Raw genomic sequence first — 20,474 nt, forward strand, 5'->3', positions numbered from 1 at the left:
ATTACTATCATACTAAAATTATCCAAGTACTCCTGATTATTCACGTTAATGCTAAACAAAAGATATTAGCACGGATTAGTAACCAACATAAAATATTAAGAGCATTAACACAATAATTTGGTTACGAAGGGAAATCCTTTAAAAAACTCTTCAAAGGTAAAACCCTACGAGACAACCAAATCCAGGAAATCCAAATTTACCGATTGAGAGTATTACAAGAAAAACGTTTACAAAACCTTTGTAACTAGACACGTTTATCCAAGACACGCGATCTGTTTGTCTTCTACCGCAGTAGGTGGTCAGAACCTCTGACATTCTCTAATCTTTATATTTCCTACTGAGACCTTCAGTAGTTGAACTTGAGCAGGACAACTTTCCCTTGGAGTATGCTCTCACTCAATCCCATGGACTGAACTTTTTAGAAAATCATTCTCTCAAGAATTTTCTCTTGCACGATCTCTTGAAGTTCTATCTAGATCTTCAAGCTCTCAATCCTTGTGAATATGTGTTGTTCAAGTGTTGTTTAAGACCCTCAGTCGACTCCTCTATAAATAGGCAATACTGTGATTGATTTGGAGAATGATTCTGCTGACAGGTTTATCCAAAATCTCAATCAGATATGTTGCTAACTATTTGCGAACATCTCGGACTGAATCACTTCTTCTGGATTGCATCGAGTTCAAATCAGCTTTAATTTCTTCAATAAAGCTTACATCTTTATCTCTTCAACTGACTCTTAGACTCGAAACATACATATGACTCTTGTAAACTCTTATCTTATAATATAAACAATATTTGATAAGAGTTACAATTCAAACACTTATCTTTATTGGATAACTTCTATTCAAATACTCATCCTTATCGGATGCAATCCTAGAGTCCTATTTAAAATTATATTTATCCATAATTCGAATTTAAATATGGACTCATTTAATCCTAGCCAAACATAAATTACATTTACACATATAATGATTTTTTCTTAAGAAAAATTCTATTTACATGCTAGTGTGAATGATACATCTTTTTACGTCTTCAATATGACATGATTTTATTTGAAAGAAAAATTTAAGTTTTATAAATCAAATGTTGCCATGCAAGAAGTGTGAATAGAATGACATTTTTTTTTCTAAACGTTTTCCAACGTATTTTTCTTTAACCTGTATTTATAGACGTAGACTTCTCCAATCTAGTTAAGACAATGTAAATTAAGAACCATGCTTTGGAATACCAGCTTCAAAACATATACCGATCGAAAGTCTAACCTAGTCGAACACTTGGTGTAATTATTAATTTTTTACAGATAACACAAAGCAATTCCTGTATTGGGAAGAACGAAATATGATCCGGATCCCATAACTCATATTGGCTGGGCCGCTCTATCTGGTCCAATTTGATTGAGCTCGACCTAAGAAGTCCAGTAATTGACCTGTGAAAAGAGCTTTATGATTGGTCCTGTCGGTGTAGCGACATTTGCCGAAATGGAGGGCATGCACATCGTATTCTGCATGTTGAATATTGAATATTATGCACTTATTTTATTTTACGGTTATGACTAATTAATTAATGTAATGATATCATTTTATAAAAAATATTAAATTTTCTTGATCTGAATCTTAAATTTTATATAACCATAATCAATTAAAAATAAATGATTACAAAAAAAAAAAAAAAACTATATCATTATTACTATTTCGACAGAGACAAAGTCATGACTCATGAGCACTGATTAGTAGCTTGTTCAGTTTTGTTAAATGAGTAGAATCAAGTCAATAAATTTCAGCACGAATGTCATGCATTAAAATATATATATAGTGAATGAATGCCACCGCCACATGCAAGACTATCTATGATGTTATGGGTCCTCTGGCTGTCAGACAGATTCAGACCAGTATATTGTTGGGTTGGTAATAAAGAAAGAAAAATGATAGTTGTAATAGCGAATATGCAAGCGTCGTATAATTATTTTAAAAAAATGAATATATACAAGACTTACATAAAAAAAATATATTAATTTTTTAATAATAAACTCCATTCTTTTCAAAACGATTATACTAGTACCATACCATACAATGTTATATTACGACCAAGATTAAATCCATTGTGCCAAATGGTATGATAGTTTAATTCACTCCATATATAGCTCACAGAGCGTTAGAGAGGCAGATCATGCATGCCTCTTAGTCGCTAGCTCTTACTTCCACGCCATATTAATTATTTTATGAGAATTGCTATAGATACAAAAAGATTATATAAAAATAAACTCACAAACTAACGTTGTTTCACGTAATGCGTTAGATCTACTTTACATTAAAAGTAACTTTACAATCTAACGTACTATATTAAACTTCATCAATTTGTGAATTTATTTTTATAACTAAATTATTTCTCTTATTTTATATGATAATAAGACCAACATTTCTCTTGACTAGAGATTAAGGGCCACGTGGCAAAAAAGTTACTGTTACTCAGCATTGTACTGTTTAGTATACCATTTTCTATGGATACTCTCTTTTAACATTTTGGTGTAAGCAAGATAATTTGGTTCACAATATTGTCATTATAATCCCTTAAAAAGACTACGGAGCTCAAATCAAAAGGACAATTACGAACCCATATGTATTGTATGGTGATGTAGTCTAAGGATTCGTTTGGATTCGTAAGTGATCTCAGTTCATCTCAGCTCATCTCAACTCATCTCACTATTATTCAGCAACTTTAACTCATAAATTTCACTACTATTCACAACTCATCTCATTACTATTTATAATCTATCTCAGCTCATCTTAACTCATCTCAAATCATCTTTAAATTTAAACGTCTCCTAAATGACACATAGAAGAAAAGACAGAGGAGCGTGATCGGTAAATCTGTAGGGAAGCATGGCATTTGGGAGTGTCAACTCCTTGCAGGGGAATCACGAGATACTTGCCAGCTCGATCAGAAGTAGCACTGAAAAGGTACGAACAAGAAGGAAAGGAAAGACCCATCCAAGAGAGAGAGAGAGAGAGAGAGAGAGAGGGAGGGAGGGGGAAGTTAGTTCCTTCCTAGTCATATTTTTTCTTGAAGTTGGTGAACATTAAATGGGTAGTCAGAGAGTCAATGGATGGTCAGGAACAGAAAGTTGGAGACAGGGTCAGACGGTCAATATGTTAATTAATTTTATGGATGCCAATAAATATTTAGAAATCCAACGGTGGTGGTGGACCCTTCCCATGTTTGCGTGATTGTGATTGTGATGTGATGCCCGGCCCTGTGTAGAAATCCAAAGGCCGCCCTGCAGATTTAACATCCGTGATTCCTACGACAACTACACTGACGAGTACTAGTAGTTTTTTTATATTATATAATCCAAAATGAAAAAGAAAAAGAAAAATCCGACCGAGTCTATTGTGTTCGAATCCGGTGAAGGCCGTCTCGTGTCTGACTGACTGCAAATGGGTCCGGTTCTCTTTTCTTGGTTTTGTCATTGGTGGGGGTTGATTGGAGTTAAGGCGGTTCCATTGCTTCTTGCTGATTGCGATTGCGATAAGGTCGAAAACCAGGGTTTGGGCCAGCATACCTTCCATTAAGGCCATTATATTTATGGCATTACCAACTTCACCGATCTTCGAGATAAAACCATGTTGGTTTTGGTGTTGCTACAGCCACGTGGTTTTATTCTTTTAATTTTGTCATCAGTGTAATTATACATCAGTGTAATTATATATATATATATTTTTTCTTTTAGATATTTTATAAAAATTTAACAAAATATATAAATTTATTATCAGTCAATTTTTTAATTATTAAAAAAATAAAAAAATTAAATAAAATACACAAATAATCAAAATGAAGAATCAAAATAATGAGGCTAAATAGTATTATCCATTCGTTGTTAAGGTTTTTATTTTCTATGCAAATTTTTATTCACCATCATTTCAATTAACATCATTTCATTATTTCTTTTAACTATTTGATACAATATCATATGATAAGAAAGATGATTATTAATAAGATAGTAATCAGTGTAACTCTATTTCTATGACCGAATAAGTTTCAAAAATTGAGATTTACGAGTTTTATACTTTTCTAGATCTCTTTATTCGCTACCTTTTGAATTTTTCTTCTGTTTTTAATATTATTGTTTTGTTTATTAAGTTTGATAAGCATAAGAAAGGATAGCATTGAAAATTAGTGGTGGAATGTACAAGAGCAAACTAGCTAGCTAGCGTGAACCTTTGTGTAAAATGCAGGTACTAATGGAATTTAGAGAAAAAAAAAATGTGGAAGGAGATGAGAGAGCTACATTGAACAGGAGAAACCTTCTCAATGATGAGTTAAGTAATTACATAGAAGTTTCATGAAGTTATTCGGCCAGTAAGATAGTTAATCGAAAAAAAAGAAAAAGTGCACTGCTTTTGATCTATATATATATATATATATATATATATATATATATATATCTTTAATAACGCAGATCAACTCTTAAGTTAAGCCAATTGCTATATATGCAGGCATAACATATATACTATATATGGAACCATTTAGCTAGGAGGGGTACGTATTGATAATTAGTACTAAACTGATATATCTATCTAGAGTCAAAATTAATTAATATATATGATATTGCAATTATACTAAGAGTAATGTTATATAATGCAGTCGTGGAGTAAATTAAATAGAGAAATTTTTCAAAAGATTTCTTTTATCGAAATCCAAAAAATAACAAGTACATCTAAAAAGACATCTCAAATACTTAAATGTTTATTACAAACCAAAATCAATTCAAACTCTAAAAGAATTGGAATTATACAAACAAACATTAAATAAATTAGCTCATTCGATCGACTAATAAACATGATATTGATCTCATTCCTCACTTGACCAAAACATCTCACGTGAGTCAATTGATCATGTGAATTACCTCCTGTAAAATCCATTCTTTTCACAGTATAGTACTAGACGAACTGCAACTCAAGGGTGTCCAATGGGAGGTCTCTCAAGCCTATTGATATATGCACCCAATAGCCATGTGATCCACATCACATAATGGCCGGCCAGGGAAGTTACATTAATCATGACATTACAACGCCATTAATGGCTCAACATAATTCTTCAAGGTAGCATGCAGTAATTGGTAGCTAGCTAGGAATAAGATCATCAATAATGCATTTTGATTAATATTGTGCTTGTAAGAAAGAGTGACAAGTGAAATGATCAAAACACACATGCTTTATATATATATATATATATATATATATATATATATACACACCGATTAATGCAAGGATTCTATGTGAAATGGATCAGAGGATAATTGTCCTTATGGGTGAAAGAAAGTACAATTTTAATTAATTTATGGTCACCATTTACAACAACATGAGTGCATTCCATATTATATCCATCACTTATGATTAACAATTTTTAGAAATGTGATTGACAAGATACATTTAATTCACCCTGTATGTGAGCATATCATGTAGTACTACTGTACCCTTCAAGAAAAAGAGTAATTTGTATTTTTCTGTAGGAAGGGATAAAAGAAAGGGAGGTGGCTGGGTCCGGTTGGACGTACGTGATTGGTATATGGGTGGTAGAACCCGATCAAAGAATACTGACAAATCGTGTATGTCCTTTACACAAGATAAAGATTGATCGGACTCGCGCGGACGGATGAAAACAAAAGCCACATATGGGACTGTCCAATTCCTCGATCCATGGTCGGTGATTGTCGGAACTCGGCCCCGGCCAGCTTGCTTGCTGGGTCCATTCATCCATATGGCAAGCAGTACTGATCAAGCTGGATCGATGATGATCTTTAATTTGTTGGATTTGTTCTTTTTCTCTTTCCTTTTGATATTAAAGCTGAATTTTCCATATATATATATATATATATATATATATATTTATATACACGATTTACTACTTGCCTGTACATATATGATGTCTCTCTCGAGAATCTCTCTCACTCACCCTCAGACAGTCACATGTCCATGCAAGAGGCAAAGGGTTGACGACCGCCAAAATGGTCCAAGCCATGGGATTCTCGTGGGTGTCTGTGTGGAGGAATTTAATAATTCACTCCTCAACTAACCCGAATGGGTCCATATATAGCTTGCTTGCTAGGTGGCCTCTGCATGAATAATATATATAATACACACACACACTCTCGTATATATATACATGCTGCATGCTAGCTCATGATGTTTATATATATGTGAAAGAGAGACACCCTGGCTGCATGATTCACCTCTTCTATATATATGCATTGATCTGATCTTAATCATAGCAATGGTATCAGAGCCTTTTTTTTCCATTCCAAAAAGATATTTTTAGCAGATCATGACGAGGTTGCTTTCATTATACTGATCATGGAAATGCAGCAGCAGCAACAATAATAATTATTATTAACTGCAATTTTCCATCCATCCCGGCACAAAACTTTATGGAAAAAATATTTGCATCAGCCCCACACCAGCACACACTCAACCTATTGAGTGTAAAAAAAAAAAAAAAAAAAAGTAATGTGAAGTGTGTGCTGGTGTGGGGCTGATGCATAGCATTTCCCAACTTTATGTAGCCGGCTTGTAGCATTTTAACTGAATGCTAATAATAACCAAATATCTCATCATTCAGAAAGAGAAACAATTAAGGAGCAAATTATGCAAATTTCCCACCAATCTTAATATTAATTATAGGTAGAGAAAGTAAAAAAGGACAATACCAGCATCATTACATATTTCATTCTAAAGGATATCATGATCTATCCGATCATCATGGCCGATCATTCTCTAATTATATATCTCCTAATTATTCCGAACCAGAAATATTCTAATTGTAACGGTAAGTTTTTCTTTTTTTAATCTCTCTTTTAAATTTCCTTGTGTCAAGAGCCTAATAAGGCCTGGTTTGGATAACAAAGTCATCCAATTTTATCTCATCCCATCTCAATATTCAAACACGCGGGCCACAAACACAAATACTTTAATATTAATATTATTTAATATTATTTAATCATTACAACTTTTTCAAACTTTCAAATAAAAAAAAATTCAATATTTACAAATCCTAAAACAAAAATAATATTTAGCTTTATAATATCTAATTTTTATTCAACTTTTTCTCTTTCATTTTTCAAAACTTCATAAAACATATTAATTCAGACTATTTCACTACTATTCACAAACAATTTCATTACTATTTACATATCATCTCATCTAGTCATCTGACTATCTAAACGAGGTGGACTAATTTGTCTTTTGAGGGTACTTCTAGATCATACCAATTTCTCCTTGTTCATTTTTTTACACCAGGTTTTATCCAAAACTAGTACTGATCATGATCATACTATTTGTTTAATGTTTAAACCCTAGCTGCTCTCATATAACTAATTTAATTTCAACAATCTTTTTTATCCGAAATAATATATCCTTCATTAACTTTCTCTTAAGAGAAATGATATTTACAATCGTGGAATGCGCAAGTATCACGCAATCTCTTTGAAAAAAGTGAATAAATACGCACCATAACAAATTTTAGTTTTATAGATGAAATTTATTTGGGATGAAGTTTTTTTTGTCCCTAAAAGTGATTTTTAGGGACTAAATTCAAATTTCGTCCAAAAAACAGCCCAAGTTGTAAAAACCGTTCGAACCATAATTTATTATTCAAACAATAATATTTAGGGACGAAATCAGTTGTCCCTAAAAGTGATCGTCTGTTTGAACGGATTATTATATCCGTTCTAACATTGTCCACCAAACCCGTTTGAATCATAACAAATATGTTCAAATAATGACAAACGTGTTCGAACAATTAAAAATACGTTCAAACCATCATAAATCCATTCGAATTTTATATCTCCATTCCAACACAAATTTCAATCAAATATTATCTAGAAAGTAGAACGAGCCATCTTTTCGCATGCCCACCCAAGTTCCAACCATACCCCCAAACCCTAAATAATTTTCCCTCTCCTTCAGCACCCCTCCCCCTCCGGTTCCCCACTCCTTTTTTTTTACTACTCTCTGCAAACAAAGCTACAACCCCAATGTCTCTCAGTTTGTCCCGTCGTTGCCTCCCAACGTTGCTCCTCTCCTTCAATGCCTGTGGCAGTAAGTCCCTCTCTCTCACTTCTCTATGTCTTTTGTTTGTTTCCGCTGCCCCCCATGCCACTCTCATCCTCTCGGTTGGACAGCGCCTTCGCCCTCCATGCCACTCTTCGTATGGCGCCGATAAGTGTCTGTCTCTATCTCCTCGTCTATTTCTCTCACTCTCCCTCGGGTTTCCTCTTATATTGTCCAGCTCTCTTTGATTCAGGCTAGCCACCGGGATTGGAAAAAGACACACCACAGCTTGTCGCATCTCTATTGCACGATAGTCACCAATTTGGCTGGAATACATTTCAGAACAAACAGTGGGCCTTACAAGGTTAGAACTTACAAATACTACATCTCCTTCATAGATCTCATGTCTTTCTGTTTTCGTCCCTAGAAACTTTTACTATTAACATTATTCATTTCCTTTGACATGATAATTGCTACTCTTGTGTTCTATTGTTTGAATATGTTGTCATTATTTAATCTGAAAATTTTGGCTAATATGTTCTTTTGGGTTTTGTTTGAATATGGTCTATGGTCTATGGTTATGTTGTTTATTTATTTGGGAGTTACTTGGATTTGGCGAGTCTTGTTGTCCTGATTTATTTGAAGTTTTTGTTTAGCGGTACTAATGTTGTAATAGTTTATGAATTTCCTGTAAATTATTAGTCTGGAAGTGGCTGTTAGAGATTGGTGATGTCATTTTTAATTTAATTTTATAATTAGAGATTGATGGTGTTATTGTTGTATTGGTTTATAGTTTCATCATCTGTTAGGAAATAACCTATAATCTACCCATTTTCTTGGGCTATTAATGGAAGCATTGCTTATGTTAGCATGAAACTTTGGAAACGCACATTGTGGCGGTCAACAAAAATTAGGTTTCATTGCCTCAAGTTAATATCTTATGAAAGAATCCCCAGAAAGATGCCATAATATTCACACCCCTGCCACATACTAGTATTAATGTGAGGACCTTGTTCAATTGATGGTGTATAGTGACTCCTTGAAGGCGGTATAAACCTTAGCTTTTGTTTTGGAACTAGATTTGTTTAGTCTCTTAAACAATCATGCATGCAGGCTACCATAACATGTATGTGTTGAGTATGTGTTGAGTTTCATTTTAATGATTTAATCTTAGATTCTTATTGTCCGCCTTCATTGTGTGTGAGTGTTTTATGTAATTGTTTGTGCTATGTAATAGACCATAGCTGATTTTTCATTTAGTTGTAGGGATGCCAAATATGTCCTTCCTTTATGCCATGAATTTTATTGATCTTTTGAAGAAAAAACATGTATCTGGAACCTACAAGGAGATGGTAAGGAGAATTCTCTTCCTTTTTAAAACTCAATGATGATATATATACATATATACAAAGTTGTTCATGTAATTATTTTACTAATTACCTCTTTTTAAGCATATTTTTAGGATTTTTTCTTGAATACAAGGGAAGATAAAAAGTTCAAGACTTGAATATCCTTGAGTTGAATAGATCTGGGAAGAACAAAAGTACTAAAGTATCAAACTTGGCCCCTTTCATTATTTTATATTTTTCGCATGTTTCAAGGCTATGTAATGGGTTGTGTTACACCCGAAGAAATTATTCATTTTATTTGTAAAACTCATGTTTGTTGTTCTTGACTAGTCATCACTTAAGGTTTTTTATGTACACACTATCAATTAATTTGTTATGGTTTATAAGAATTTGATGGGATGTTGTAAGGAAGATTTTTCTTTAATTTGCAGCTATTATATTAATTTTCTTGATTTTATATGACCATTTGCTGCTAAGTGAAGGAAACAAATGGTGATATATATATATATATATATATATATTAATTTTACATAAATGTATTTGCTGCGAGATCATATCGCTGCAAATACTACTTCTCCAAATCAAAATGTCGTTCAAACGGTAAATTATGGCATTCAAACGACTATTAGGGATGGAATTTTTTTGTCACTAGTTCATCCCAAAAAATTTGTCCCAAAAAATTTTTTAGGATTCACAATAAATATTTTTTGGGACGAAATTTGTTATTACTGTTCGAAAATACTGTTTGAATGGATTTTTTTTTTTTTTTTTTGGGACGAAACAAATTTCATCCTTAAACAAATTGAAATTTTTTGGGATGAGAATTTTCATCCTCAAAGAGTAAGTTTGTTGTAGTGACGGGACCCACAAGAAAATAAACTAATTTTTTAATAGTGGCCCACTCTTTTACAAAACGAATATGCGATATTAATTTGCGTACTCTATAACTATATGTAGCATTATAGATCTTCTTTTAAACATCTTTAATTTGAACGTGCCTATAGCATCCTAATTTCTATTTTTGTCTTTATCGACAAGTACACGTACGAGTCCCTCGATCGAGTGATTGATTCTCTAGTCAATATGCTGCCAGCTCACATAAATTAAGGCAATCCGATATATATAGGGCATGATTAACTACATCATGAGGATGCTGTCCCTGATCTAGTAATTGGCACCATAATCGAGGTGGAGTACTAATTTAAATACATCGACTAAGAAACTCTATATGTAATTAATAGATAAACTTCACTCCTAACTTATAACCAAATAATACTTCTCATATATGATTAATACAAATTTTTCTATAGCAAATCTCATTGGTACGTACGTAGTATTTTATGATCTATCTATCTTATATCTATCTATCTATATATATGTATATATATATCAAGAGGAAAACATATATAGATCAGTAAACAAGTATGTTATATATGCATGCACAATCATGAATTCCTGAACTAAACGTGCCTAGCTAGCTGAGCTTATGAGGTACGAATTAAGACATTGCCGTCTCTTCCAACATGCATGCATGATCCCACTTCATATCTTTTGAATCTCTTTAACAACAATTTAATTAATATCTTCAAACAAAGGACCATGTGCTGATTATAAGGTAGGAGAGAATTAGGATTGAATTAATTAAGCGCTTTTATTGTCCTTAAAGAGTCACCTTCAAATATGATATCACTGACTCCAACACTGAAAATAATGTTAGATATCCAAGCCTTGACGCAGTAATTAATGCCTCAATAATGTCAGCACCAATATCTACTCGCCAAGATTTGAACTTGGATTAAAGCCAGCTCACAATACTTGATTCCCCCATGCACATGATCATCTGATCAGAGAACATGATGCAGCACCGAAACCAGCTTTTTGAACAAATTAAGTACCATCTATCAATATTGAGTTTGAGAGCAGGGACGAGTTCAGGTATCCTTAAAGATTTTTACGATCTTTTTTCTCTAAATATGCAAGAGAGAGAGAGAGAGAGAGAGAGAGAGAGAGAGAGAGAGCAAAGAATTGAGGAATTAAGAGCTCAACGGCCTTTTACTAGGTCGTAGCAAGTATATTCCTAACTTGCTCTGTGTTTATTTTTCATAAAATCATATGGACATATCAATTTCATATCTGCATTGTAGGAAGATCATTAATAAATCCTCGCAGAAATAAATGATCAAGGATAACTTTATTATAGAGTATTAATAATTTGGTACTCTACATTGAAGAATTAAGAAATTGTTGGAAGAATTTGGTACACATGTATAATGTGATAATGGATTATTTTTATTTGTTGAAAGAACATTGAGATCAATTAGCACAATTAATGTTGGAAGAAGTCCCCTGCTAGCTAGCTAGCTAGAGAAAGATCAATCAAAATCCTACTATATATGAAAGCCACTGCCTGATCATGCTCTTTATTTAGAGTTTTATTCAAGTCAAGTTCGGATCATGAGTTAATAATTAAACTGTTCTAGCTCGGTTTGAATATTTAATAGTCCTGGTTCAAGCTCGATTCAATCATGTTGAAGATAATATATGATATTATCTTGATTTGATTTTCATAATTATCAAATCAGTTTGATTTTATTTTCATAATTAATGTTTAAGATATTTACCTTATAGTATCTCAATGTAATTTTCCTATAAATAGGCCGGGATGTATGTCTTGTATTTAGTAACTATTGAGAAAGTAAAGAGATGTAACCATCAAAGTCACTCTCCCTCACTCTCTCTTCTCCATATTCTTTTATATTATATTTTATTTTCTATCTGTTGAAGATAATATCAAATCAAATAATTATAGTTGGTGCACAACTCAATTTGTAGAAAATCCAGCCTAGCTAAGTTCAGCTCAAAAAACTTGAATTGGAATTCTTGAGTCAGATACTTAATCAAGTTCAGCTCGACTCCACTAGAGAATATTTGAGAACCTTTTTTGTTATGAGGTATAAAATAATGCTTCATAAATTGGAATCCACAATTTTGTTGATGATTGTGAATTTACGATCGAGGTTTTAGTTATGAGAAGTATATACGAAGGATCTTGATCGAGATGAAAATACTAATGACCAATCACACAATCATATCTTGGCACGGTGATCTTCATGATGATTTCTTCTAATTCGACACATAATGTTAATGAACTTCTAATATTATTAGCGTACGTACGTAATACCCTACGTACGTACATAAGTGCATCATCAATGTGCATGGCAGACGTCATGCATTTGAGGTTTATATAATATATAGTTTGGTAATTTCTGAATTTCAAGTTTTTTATGACTAATTAATATGCAATATTTCTACTACATCGATCAGTACTACTACTGATGTTACGTGAATATATAATCCTGCAATAATATTGTCATTATAATGACAATTAGCGGCATTATTAATTATTATTAATTTTTTTTTCCCGATTAACATAATTTACTTCTGATCAGTTCTCGCACGCGCGCACAAAATATACCAAAGTCATGATTTGGCCGGAACATAAATAATATATGATCTCAAGAGAAAAAAGTCATGAATTCAACATGATGATTTGTTGTCGTCACTGGTAATTAGCAAGCTGATCAGATACTTAATTACAAAGGGTAGGTGATCTAGTACTACAACTTTCCAGTAAAGACAAATTTTCACGCGTATATATATAGAAGAATGTAAAATTGATATGATCAATCTGGGAGGCGAAATGGTCGGTCCACGTTGAAATTGATAGGCATAATAAGTACAATTTAGATTATTATTTTATTTTATATATAACATAAAGTCAGTACGTATATATTGGCCTAACCATCATCATGTATATAATATTGGAAGTGGGTGAAAACTATGAGCCTAACTTTAACATCATTCCTGTTAAACAACTACATCAATTAATTAATTAATGTTATATATAAACAGCAATTATATCACGAAATTAGGAACCGAATCTTAATAGCATATATGCAATAGATCACTAGCTGGAAGGCCGGATCGATAGGACGTCTCATTTGACCATATATATAATCACGCACTGACTTTAGCCAAGTTTTCAGCTTCCGTCTCTCTCTCTCTCTCTCTCTTCGGGGATAATCTTTTTTCAAAGCTAAAATGGTTTTGGCAGTTTGGAGGTGATTTAAAAAAATAATAGTTCATGGGAATAATTGCAAGTTGAGTGATATTAACGTCTTGAGATCGGATTATATTGTGCATTTGTGACTTTTTTCCTCAGGCCAGTTCCTTATTCACACTTGCACGCACACGCTCCCGGCCCCACTGCTAGAGTCAATTGATCTTTCTCGAAGGCATCATGCATGTTGATCTTTCAACCCATTTGAGACATACAAAGAAAAAGACGATACTATATATCGATTTGACGTATTTGGTCTATAGACGGAGATGTAGTTAGTTTTTTCAAATATGAGAGATAGAATTTCAAATATGAGAGATAGAATAAGCATAACCTTCTATTTCTTGGATTCATTAGGACCCATGTTGATGTTTTTAGTCCTCTAATGCGACACGGTTTGGCTTTTACATAATGCAAATTAGTTAAATAAAAAAAAAAAAGCAAGACACTTGTAAAATTACCAGCCATGCATGCAGCTAATTATCGTATTAAAAGTTTATCCGAACACAATTAATACAACTGTTATATACTAGCTAGCTATATATGTTTGTTTTAGATCAAACATCGTTTGTTTTCACAGATAAGATGAAAGTTGAAAGTTGAATAAAATATTATTAGAATATATTTTTTTAATATTATTTTTGTTTTGATATTTAAAAAAACTGAATTGTTTATTTTATTTTGTGTGGAAATTTGAAAAATTTATAAAGATTAGATTAAATGAGATAAGATGAGTTATGAAAATAAACGAAGATACTTGTGTGTGATCACACATTATCCCAAAAATTAAGCTAAAACTGATAGAAATTATAGCAGACTTAACGATTAAATTATATATATAAATATATATATATATATAATACTGTAACATTAATATTGCACGAAACTTGGATGGATAAACCAGGACAATTGAAGGATCAATAATATATATAATATATACTATGTGTGCAAGTGAGATCAACGATATATATATAAGATTGGATGATGAGAAAATCTACATGCAAGTGGTTATTTCAATAGATGCAAAAAAGTCCCAAGAAAAGTACTGTGCAATTAATAGTAATAAGCAGTACACTCGAAATATAAGAACGGAAATTGAAGATAATATTCACGATATAGATTGAACAATCTGGAAAAAGATACGAAAGAAAATAATTAAAAACGGAGAAGGCTTTGTTGTTGTCATTCATCAGGGGAGAGTGGTCACGGGTTTCTCTTGACCCATCCACTCTCCACATATTCACACACACATTATATCCTGCCGATCCCCACCTATATGCATGCAAGTTTTGCCAGGAATTTTTCTCCTTAATTCAAGCCCCACGCCGGCTGCCACATCGGCCACTGCCACCTAGCTAGCTAGCACCCTCTGCCGGCCAATAACTTTTCTACAAAATTCATTGATCTCTTTCATTTTTCTTTTGCTGGACATATAGAGGTTTATGACTCAAAAAGAAAGGGAACAAAGACTCTATCTTGACTACTCAGACAATTATTTGTGCATTACAAAAAAGACAAATACTATATACAGTTTTAAAATGTGAAAGTGTCAATACCATATGTACGTCAATCACGATATGATTACAACTCTTTGATAATTGATATTGATCATTAAATCATAATATATATAAATAACTACTACGTATGTTGACGATTAGAGATTGAAATTAAGGGCGTGCAAGAGATTAGATGGAAGGTGTGTTAGGGACGTGATCCATGCGTAATGTGTAAATGGCTGGTTGTGTGATCGCGTACGTGGTCAGCTCTCGTATCGAGGAGTACGAAATAGTAATAATAAAAAGGATAATGCGGCTCATTTGTTTTTGCAGATGAGATGAGTTGAGATTAAAATTAAAAAGTTGAATAAAGTATTGTTAAAATATATTTTTTTAATATTATTTTTGTTTTGAAATTTGAAAAAGTTGAAATTGTTTATTTTATTTTGTATTGAAAGTTGGAAAAGTTATAATGATTAGATGAAATGAGATATGTTTTCTGAAAACAAACAAGGCTTTGTGCACTCTAAATATGCATATTGGTGTAAATTAGAGGTGGGCAGTGGGACGGAGTCGACGGACCCCCATTTGCCAGATGCAGGTGGCAGGGCCACCCACTCCGCATCTAGCATCCTAGCGAGGGCTGGGGATGGGCTGGGCACAACCCCGACCCACTTTTCTCCCACCCCGCCCCCCGCTTATATATATATTTATATAATTAAATTTGTTAGACTTGTATTCACAAGATTGTGTTATATTGACCTTCTAGACCGATTTTTATATAGGAAGTCAAAACAATACAATATGTCTACTCCGGCCCCCCGGCACTGGGGTGGGGTGTGGCCTCCCCCCGGCCGCATATGCAGGTATTATTACTGTTGGTGTAAATAGTTTTTTTTTTCCTTTCCTTTTAAGTATTTTTTAAATCCTTAACCATTAAAAAAATACAAAGTCACTAATAGTTACTTTCTTAATCATGCATTAAGAAAAAATAAAAATAAATTAAAATATGTGAGGGAACATATATATTTGAAAGTCGTACTAATATTTTCCTAATACAATAGAATATCTTGATTGATATAATATTGATCACGATATCAGTACACGCTCACAATATATTTTTCCAGTGTTAAATTGAGGGAATATATAGTAGTAGATCACTAAATGGTTAGACAAGATAAATAGGCCTAGCCTGCTTAATTATCGGAAAACAATATATATAATAAGAAAGAGCATGTGTGTGTGTGTGTGTGTATATATATATATATATATATATATATATATATATATATATATATTTATATATATTTATAATATTGAAATTCCCTTTAATCCGATGCTAGCATACAAGTACTTGTGTACTGTATTACTCTTAGAATAAGAGAAATAATCACAGTATAAATTTTAAATAAATAAATTTCACGCAAACTTTTGTAGAAAAGTGGACATCACTTACAAAAATGTAAAAAAAAAAAATTATATTTTCAGTAAAACCTATATTTTTACAGAATGCTTAAGCGGGACTTGTCAATTATAAATTTTTACCCAGCATTACTATATAATATTATATCGTTTTAGGTGACCAAATTATGATCAATATTATATACGTATTTCGTAATTAATTTGGTGTGTAAAGGTACTAGATATTATAAAATTCACAGGACCATTAATTCATTTTTTTTTTTTTTTTCTCTTTAATGGTGGAAGAAAGGTCCAAGGGCACCGCTAAGGCGCTGTGGCCACCCTGTCCTATTTTTGAGATGTCATTTTCTCATCTTAAAACACCTTAACGGACACCTCTTCCATGTAGGGCCTGAAAGTAAAATATGTAGATAGATCTTTCTATTAACGCCCCTCTCCATTCTTCTCTCTCCTCTTCTTTCCACTACTCCCATTCTAGAGAGAGATAGAGAGAAGGAGAAGGACAAAACTTTTGGGAGCTAGGTACGACATTTTAACCATCTCTTATCTTTCCTACCACTTGCACCACTCAATTCGTACGGTGTTACTCAATCTATCTCATGGTATAAAGAGAGCGCGCGAGGCCAAAGCCGGAGAGTACTGGTTCAGTATTACCTTAGGTTCAGTTTATGGAAATTTGCAGCCAAGCTCAAACATGAGCCACGACGAAAACAACGAAAACAAAACCACTGATGATGATCATGAGCATGATATGGTGATGCCCGGATTTCGCTTCCACCCTACTGAGGAAGAACTTGTGGAGTTCTACCTTCGCCGTAAGGTAGAGGGCAAGCGATTCAACGTGGAGCTCATTACTTTTCTGGATCTTTATCGCTATGACCCTTGGGAGCTTCCCGGTATTATACATAATTGCCCTCTTCATCAAGGATCCTATTAGTTTTATATATATATATATATATATATATATATATATATATAAACACCGGATAAGCAATTTAGTTTCTTCCCCTGATCAGGATTGATCGATGTTAATATTCGCAACTCTTATATCTGCTTTAATTTGTATATATGTTAACTGATTTGTCTAATCTCTCTTTCTTCCATTATGATTAGCTTTGGCAGCAATTGGAGAGAAGGAATGGTTCTTCTATGTTCCTAGAGACCGCAAGTATCGTAATGGGGATCGCCCCAACCGCGTTACCACTTCTGGCTATTGGAAAGCAACTGGAGCTGACCGAATGATCCGAACTGAAAACTTCCGCTCAATTGGGCTGAAGAAAACCCTAGTTTTTTACTCTGGGAAAGCTCCCAAGGGCATCCGAACCAGTTGGATCATGAACGAGTATCGCTTGCCCCAACACGAAACTGAACGATATCAAAAGGTAAGAGTCCCTTTATATATGTGCATCAAGAAACAAATTAATTAGAAACTAAGAGAAAAACAAAAGCAGAAAGGGAATAGACTCCCATAGAGCTTTAATTATAAGAGAGAGCTAGCCCTTTTAATTTGGTTGATCTTGCTGGGGATGATCATCTTCACTAGGAATCCCTACCTTAGTCCATATCACAAGCTTTTATGAAATGAAAAAAGTAGAGCCTTAAAGCCCAATTCTATTATTTACTCCTCCCCTAACCCTAGTTCATATATAATATATATATATATATTTATATATATTATCACTTAATAGATCTTGAATTATATACAGCATGGTCTCTTATTTTCTTATGGATTTCTTGCAAGCCATGGCTGAATTTTTCAAAGGTTCAGTTCCAAGACGTGGGTCTATAGCATGACCCTGCAAGTTATATGCATGTGCAGGAAAAATAAAACGAGAAAGATGAGATATTGCATGCCAGGACTCCTAGCTGGAAATTTCAGTTCTCATGTTTTTCTATTATTTTAATGGCTTTATTTATCTTTATCACTCAAATTTAAAGCGCAGAAAATGCATGAACTTTAAATTCAGTAACCAATAAGGAACACCGGCCAATATATATTGGATATTTCTCATAACTGTGGGCGCAGTTGATCATACCCATTAATGTCAGAAAACTTTCATAAAGTCCCTTATTTTCCAATGAAATTGTACTACTACTGTCAGTCATCGCCAATTCCTCCTCCCAGCTTGCTTCCACCTTTTTTTTTTCAGGCAGAAATATCACTCTGCCGTGTGTACAAGAGAGCTGGAGTTGAAGACCACCCCTCTCTTCCTCGTTCTCTTCCATCAAGGGCATCCTCATCTAGGGTGACTCATACGAGTCGAAGGCAGCAATATGACACAGTTCAAAATTCCATGGAAAACTTTCAAGCTTTTGGAGGACAGTCACATGAGCCGAGTGAGGTGGAAAAGATGAATGAAACAGACGGAAGCAGTACTTCAGATATAACGACAGCTCTTGGGCTTTCCAAGCCAAATGCATACCGACCTGCAGCTGCCAGCAGCACCACTCTCGGACTACCAGCTCCAATGGAAGAGGAAGGAATGACGCTCTTGCACCATACAAAGCAATCTTCCCCTTTAGTTAATTCCACTTGTGCCACCCTCTTCTCAGGCAGCTTGCCTTCTGTCTCATCCAGTGCGGTGGATGATCTCCATAGACTAGTAAATTACCAACAAGCGGCTTCAAGTATCAGTCAGCAACAACACTATTACAATGGTCACCATCACCCCAGCCAATTGATCTCTAACTTCCCACCACATTCACAACCATTGGCCCTCAACACACTACCGAACGTGCTTCCAACTGCCTTCTCCGACAGAATGTTGTGGGACTGGAATCCAATTCCAGAGGGAAACCGAGAGTACACCAATCTCTTCAAGTAGCCAGTCGAATGAAGTGCACATAGAAACTAATATATATATATATGCTTTATAAACTTTATGTTAATTTGGGTGATTTTTCTAAGTTTTAATCATGTTGTTAGTTATCAGCTTTCAGATTTGAACTACATTGATAAATATTAGAAGTATTTATCATAGAAGTACAACTTCTTTTTTGCCTTTCAAGTTTTTCTTGCAGCCTTCTTTTGTTTCAGCCTCCTTTCGGCTAGAAAGATACTAATTACATATTGGCTAACTCAAATTAAACGAGGTCTGTCTTGCTTAATCCTGTACGTAGAAGCTTACATTAACAATAATAGAGTAGAAAAGCATATTATGATCACCTAATAGCGAGTTTGTCTTCCAGATGCTCATTTAAAAGATTTAGTCTTCCAGGTTCTTTCTTCCTCGCTCACAAACACACGATATATCTCAATTGTACGTTCACTGTTAAACCCTAGGAATGATGACAGGCCTGAATGGAGACAGGAAAATTGTCCTATTTTGCTTATTTGGTAGGTGAGGGGACGACCCAACTCCCCACCAAAACAGAAACGAATTTTGTCATTGTTCTTGGGGTTTTAGATATATATGGTGAAATACCTCATGTATGAATCATGCAGTTTCAGAATGATCAAATCTGCTATGAAGTATCTGATCAGATCTAGATGATCAGCCACTCCAATATTCTTCATGAATTCCATTAATTTCAGTACTGCTGCACATGCATTAGGATCTATTAATTAATGCATGCACTGTACGTCAAGATAACCAACTAAATATAAAAAATTAGAAACCAACTAACAGCATATATAGCTGTGAATTATTGATAGTATTTAGGCTGTTTGTGATAAATGATAATTATTACTGCAACCCAGAATATTCATACATTTGGGCGTGTGTGCGTGCATGCGTGCGTCACAGCGAGTGTTGCTTTTATGGGTTTGTTATAGAGAGGTCCAGGCAACGCCAGCGTGTGCACTATGCACCGTGCTTTTATGACCTAATACTTATTGGCCACTTTTTATTCCCAGCAGATTTAAATCGTATTGACATTCCAAAAGGGTATATTGCTTAACTCGATCACTAGATGCGGCCTCTGCATATTTGCTACGATTAATATAGACTTTTTTTGCATAGTAGGTTATTCCTCAGTCTAGGAATATAGACTTTAGGATGAGGAATGACCTATAATGAGTAAAGACACAAAACAAACTGCA

General features: G+C 33.8%; 1 protein-coding gene across 1 annotated transcript; it reads left to right on the forward strand.

Moving 5' to 3' along the window:
• Positions 1-16,885: 16,885 nt before the first annotated feature.
• Positions 16,886-19,413, forward strand: LOC109001588 (NAC domain-containing protein 35). The gene is made up of 3 exons (XM_035684063.1): positions 16,886-17,328; positions 17,546-17,814; positions 18,583-19,413. The coding sequence occupies exons 1-3, from the start codon at positions 17,127-17,129 to the stop codon at positions 19,255-19,257; spliced, it is 1,146 nt and encodes a 381-aa protein (XP_035539956.1). The 5' UTR covers positions 16,886-17,126; the 3' UTR covers positions 19,258-19,413.
• Positions 19,414-20,474: the final 1,061 nt, after the last annotated feature.

Source organism: Juglans regia, chromosome 13 (genome assembly GCF_001411555.2).
Source record: "Juglans regia cultivar Chandler chromosome 13, Walnut 2.0, whole genome shotgun sequence".
Taxonomy (NCBI): domain Eukaryota; kingdom Viridiplantae; phylum Streptophyta; class Magnoliopsida; order Fagales; family Juglandaceae; genus Juglans; species Juglans regia.

Bases quoted from the DNA above. Each gene is read 5' to 3' on its own strand.
- LOC109001588 (XM_035684063.1), top strand. From the start codon at position 17,127: ATGAGCCACGACGAAAACAACGAAAACAAAACCACTGATGATGATCAT. The intron at 17,329-17,545 runs GTATTATACATA...CATTATGATTAG, and splicing joins TGACCCTTGGGAGCTTCCCG to CTTTGGCAGCAATTGGAGAG. The intron at 17,815-18,582 runs GTAAGAGTCCCT...TTTTTTTTTCAG, and splicing joins AAACTGAACGATATCAAAAG to GCAGAAATATCACTCTGCCG.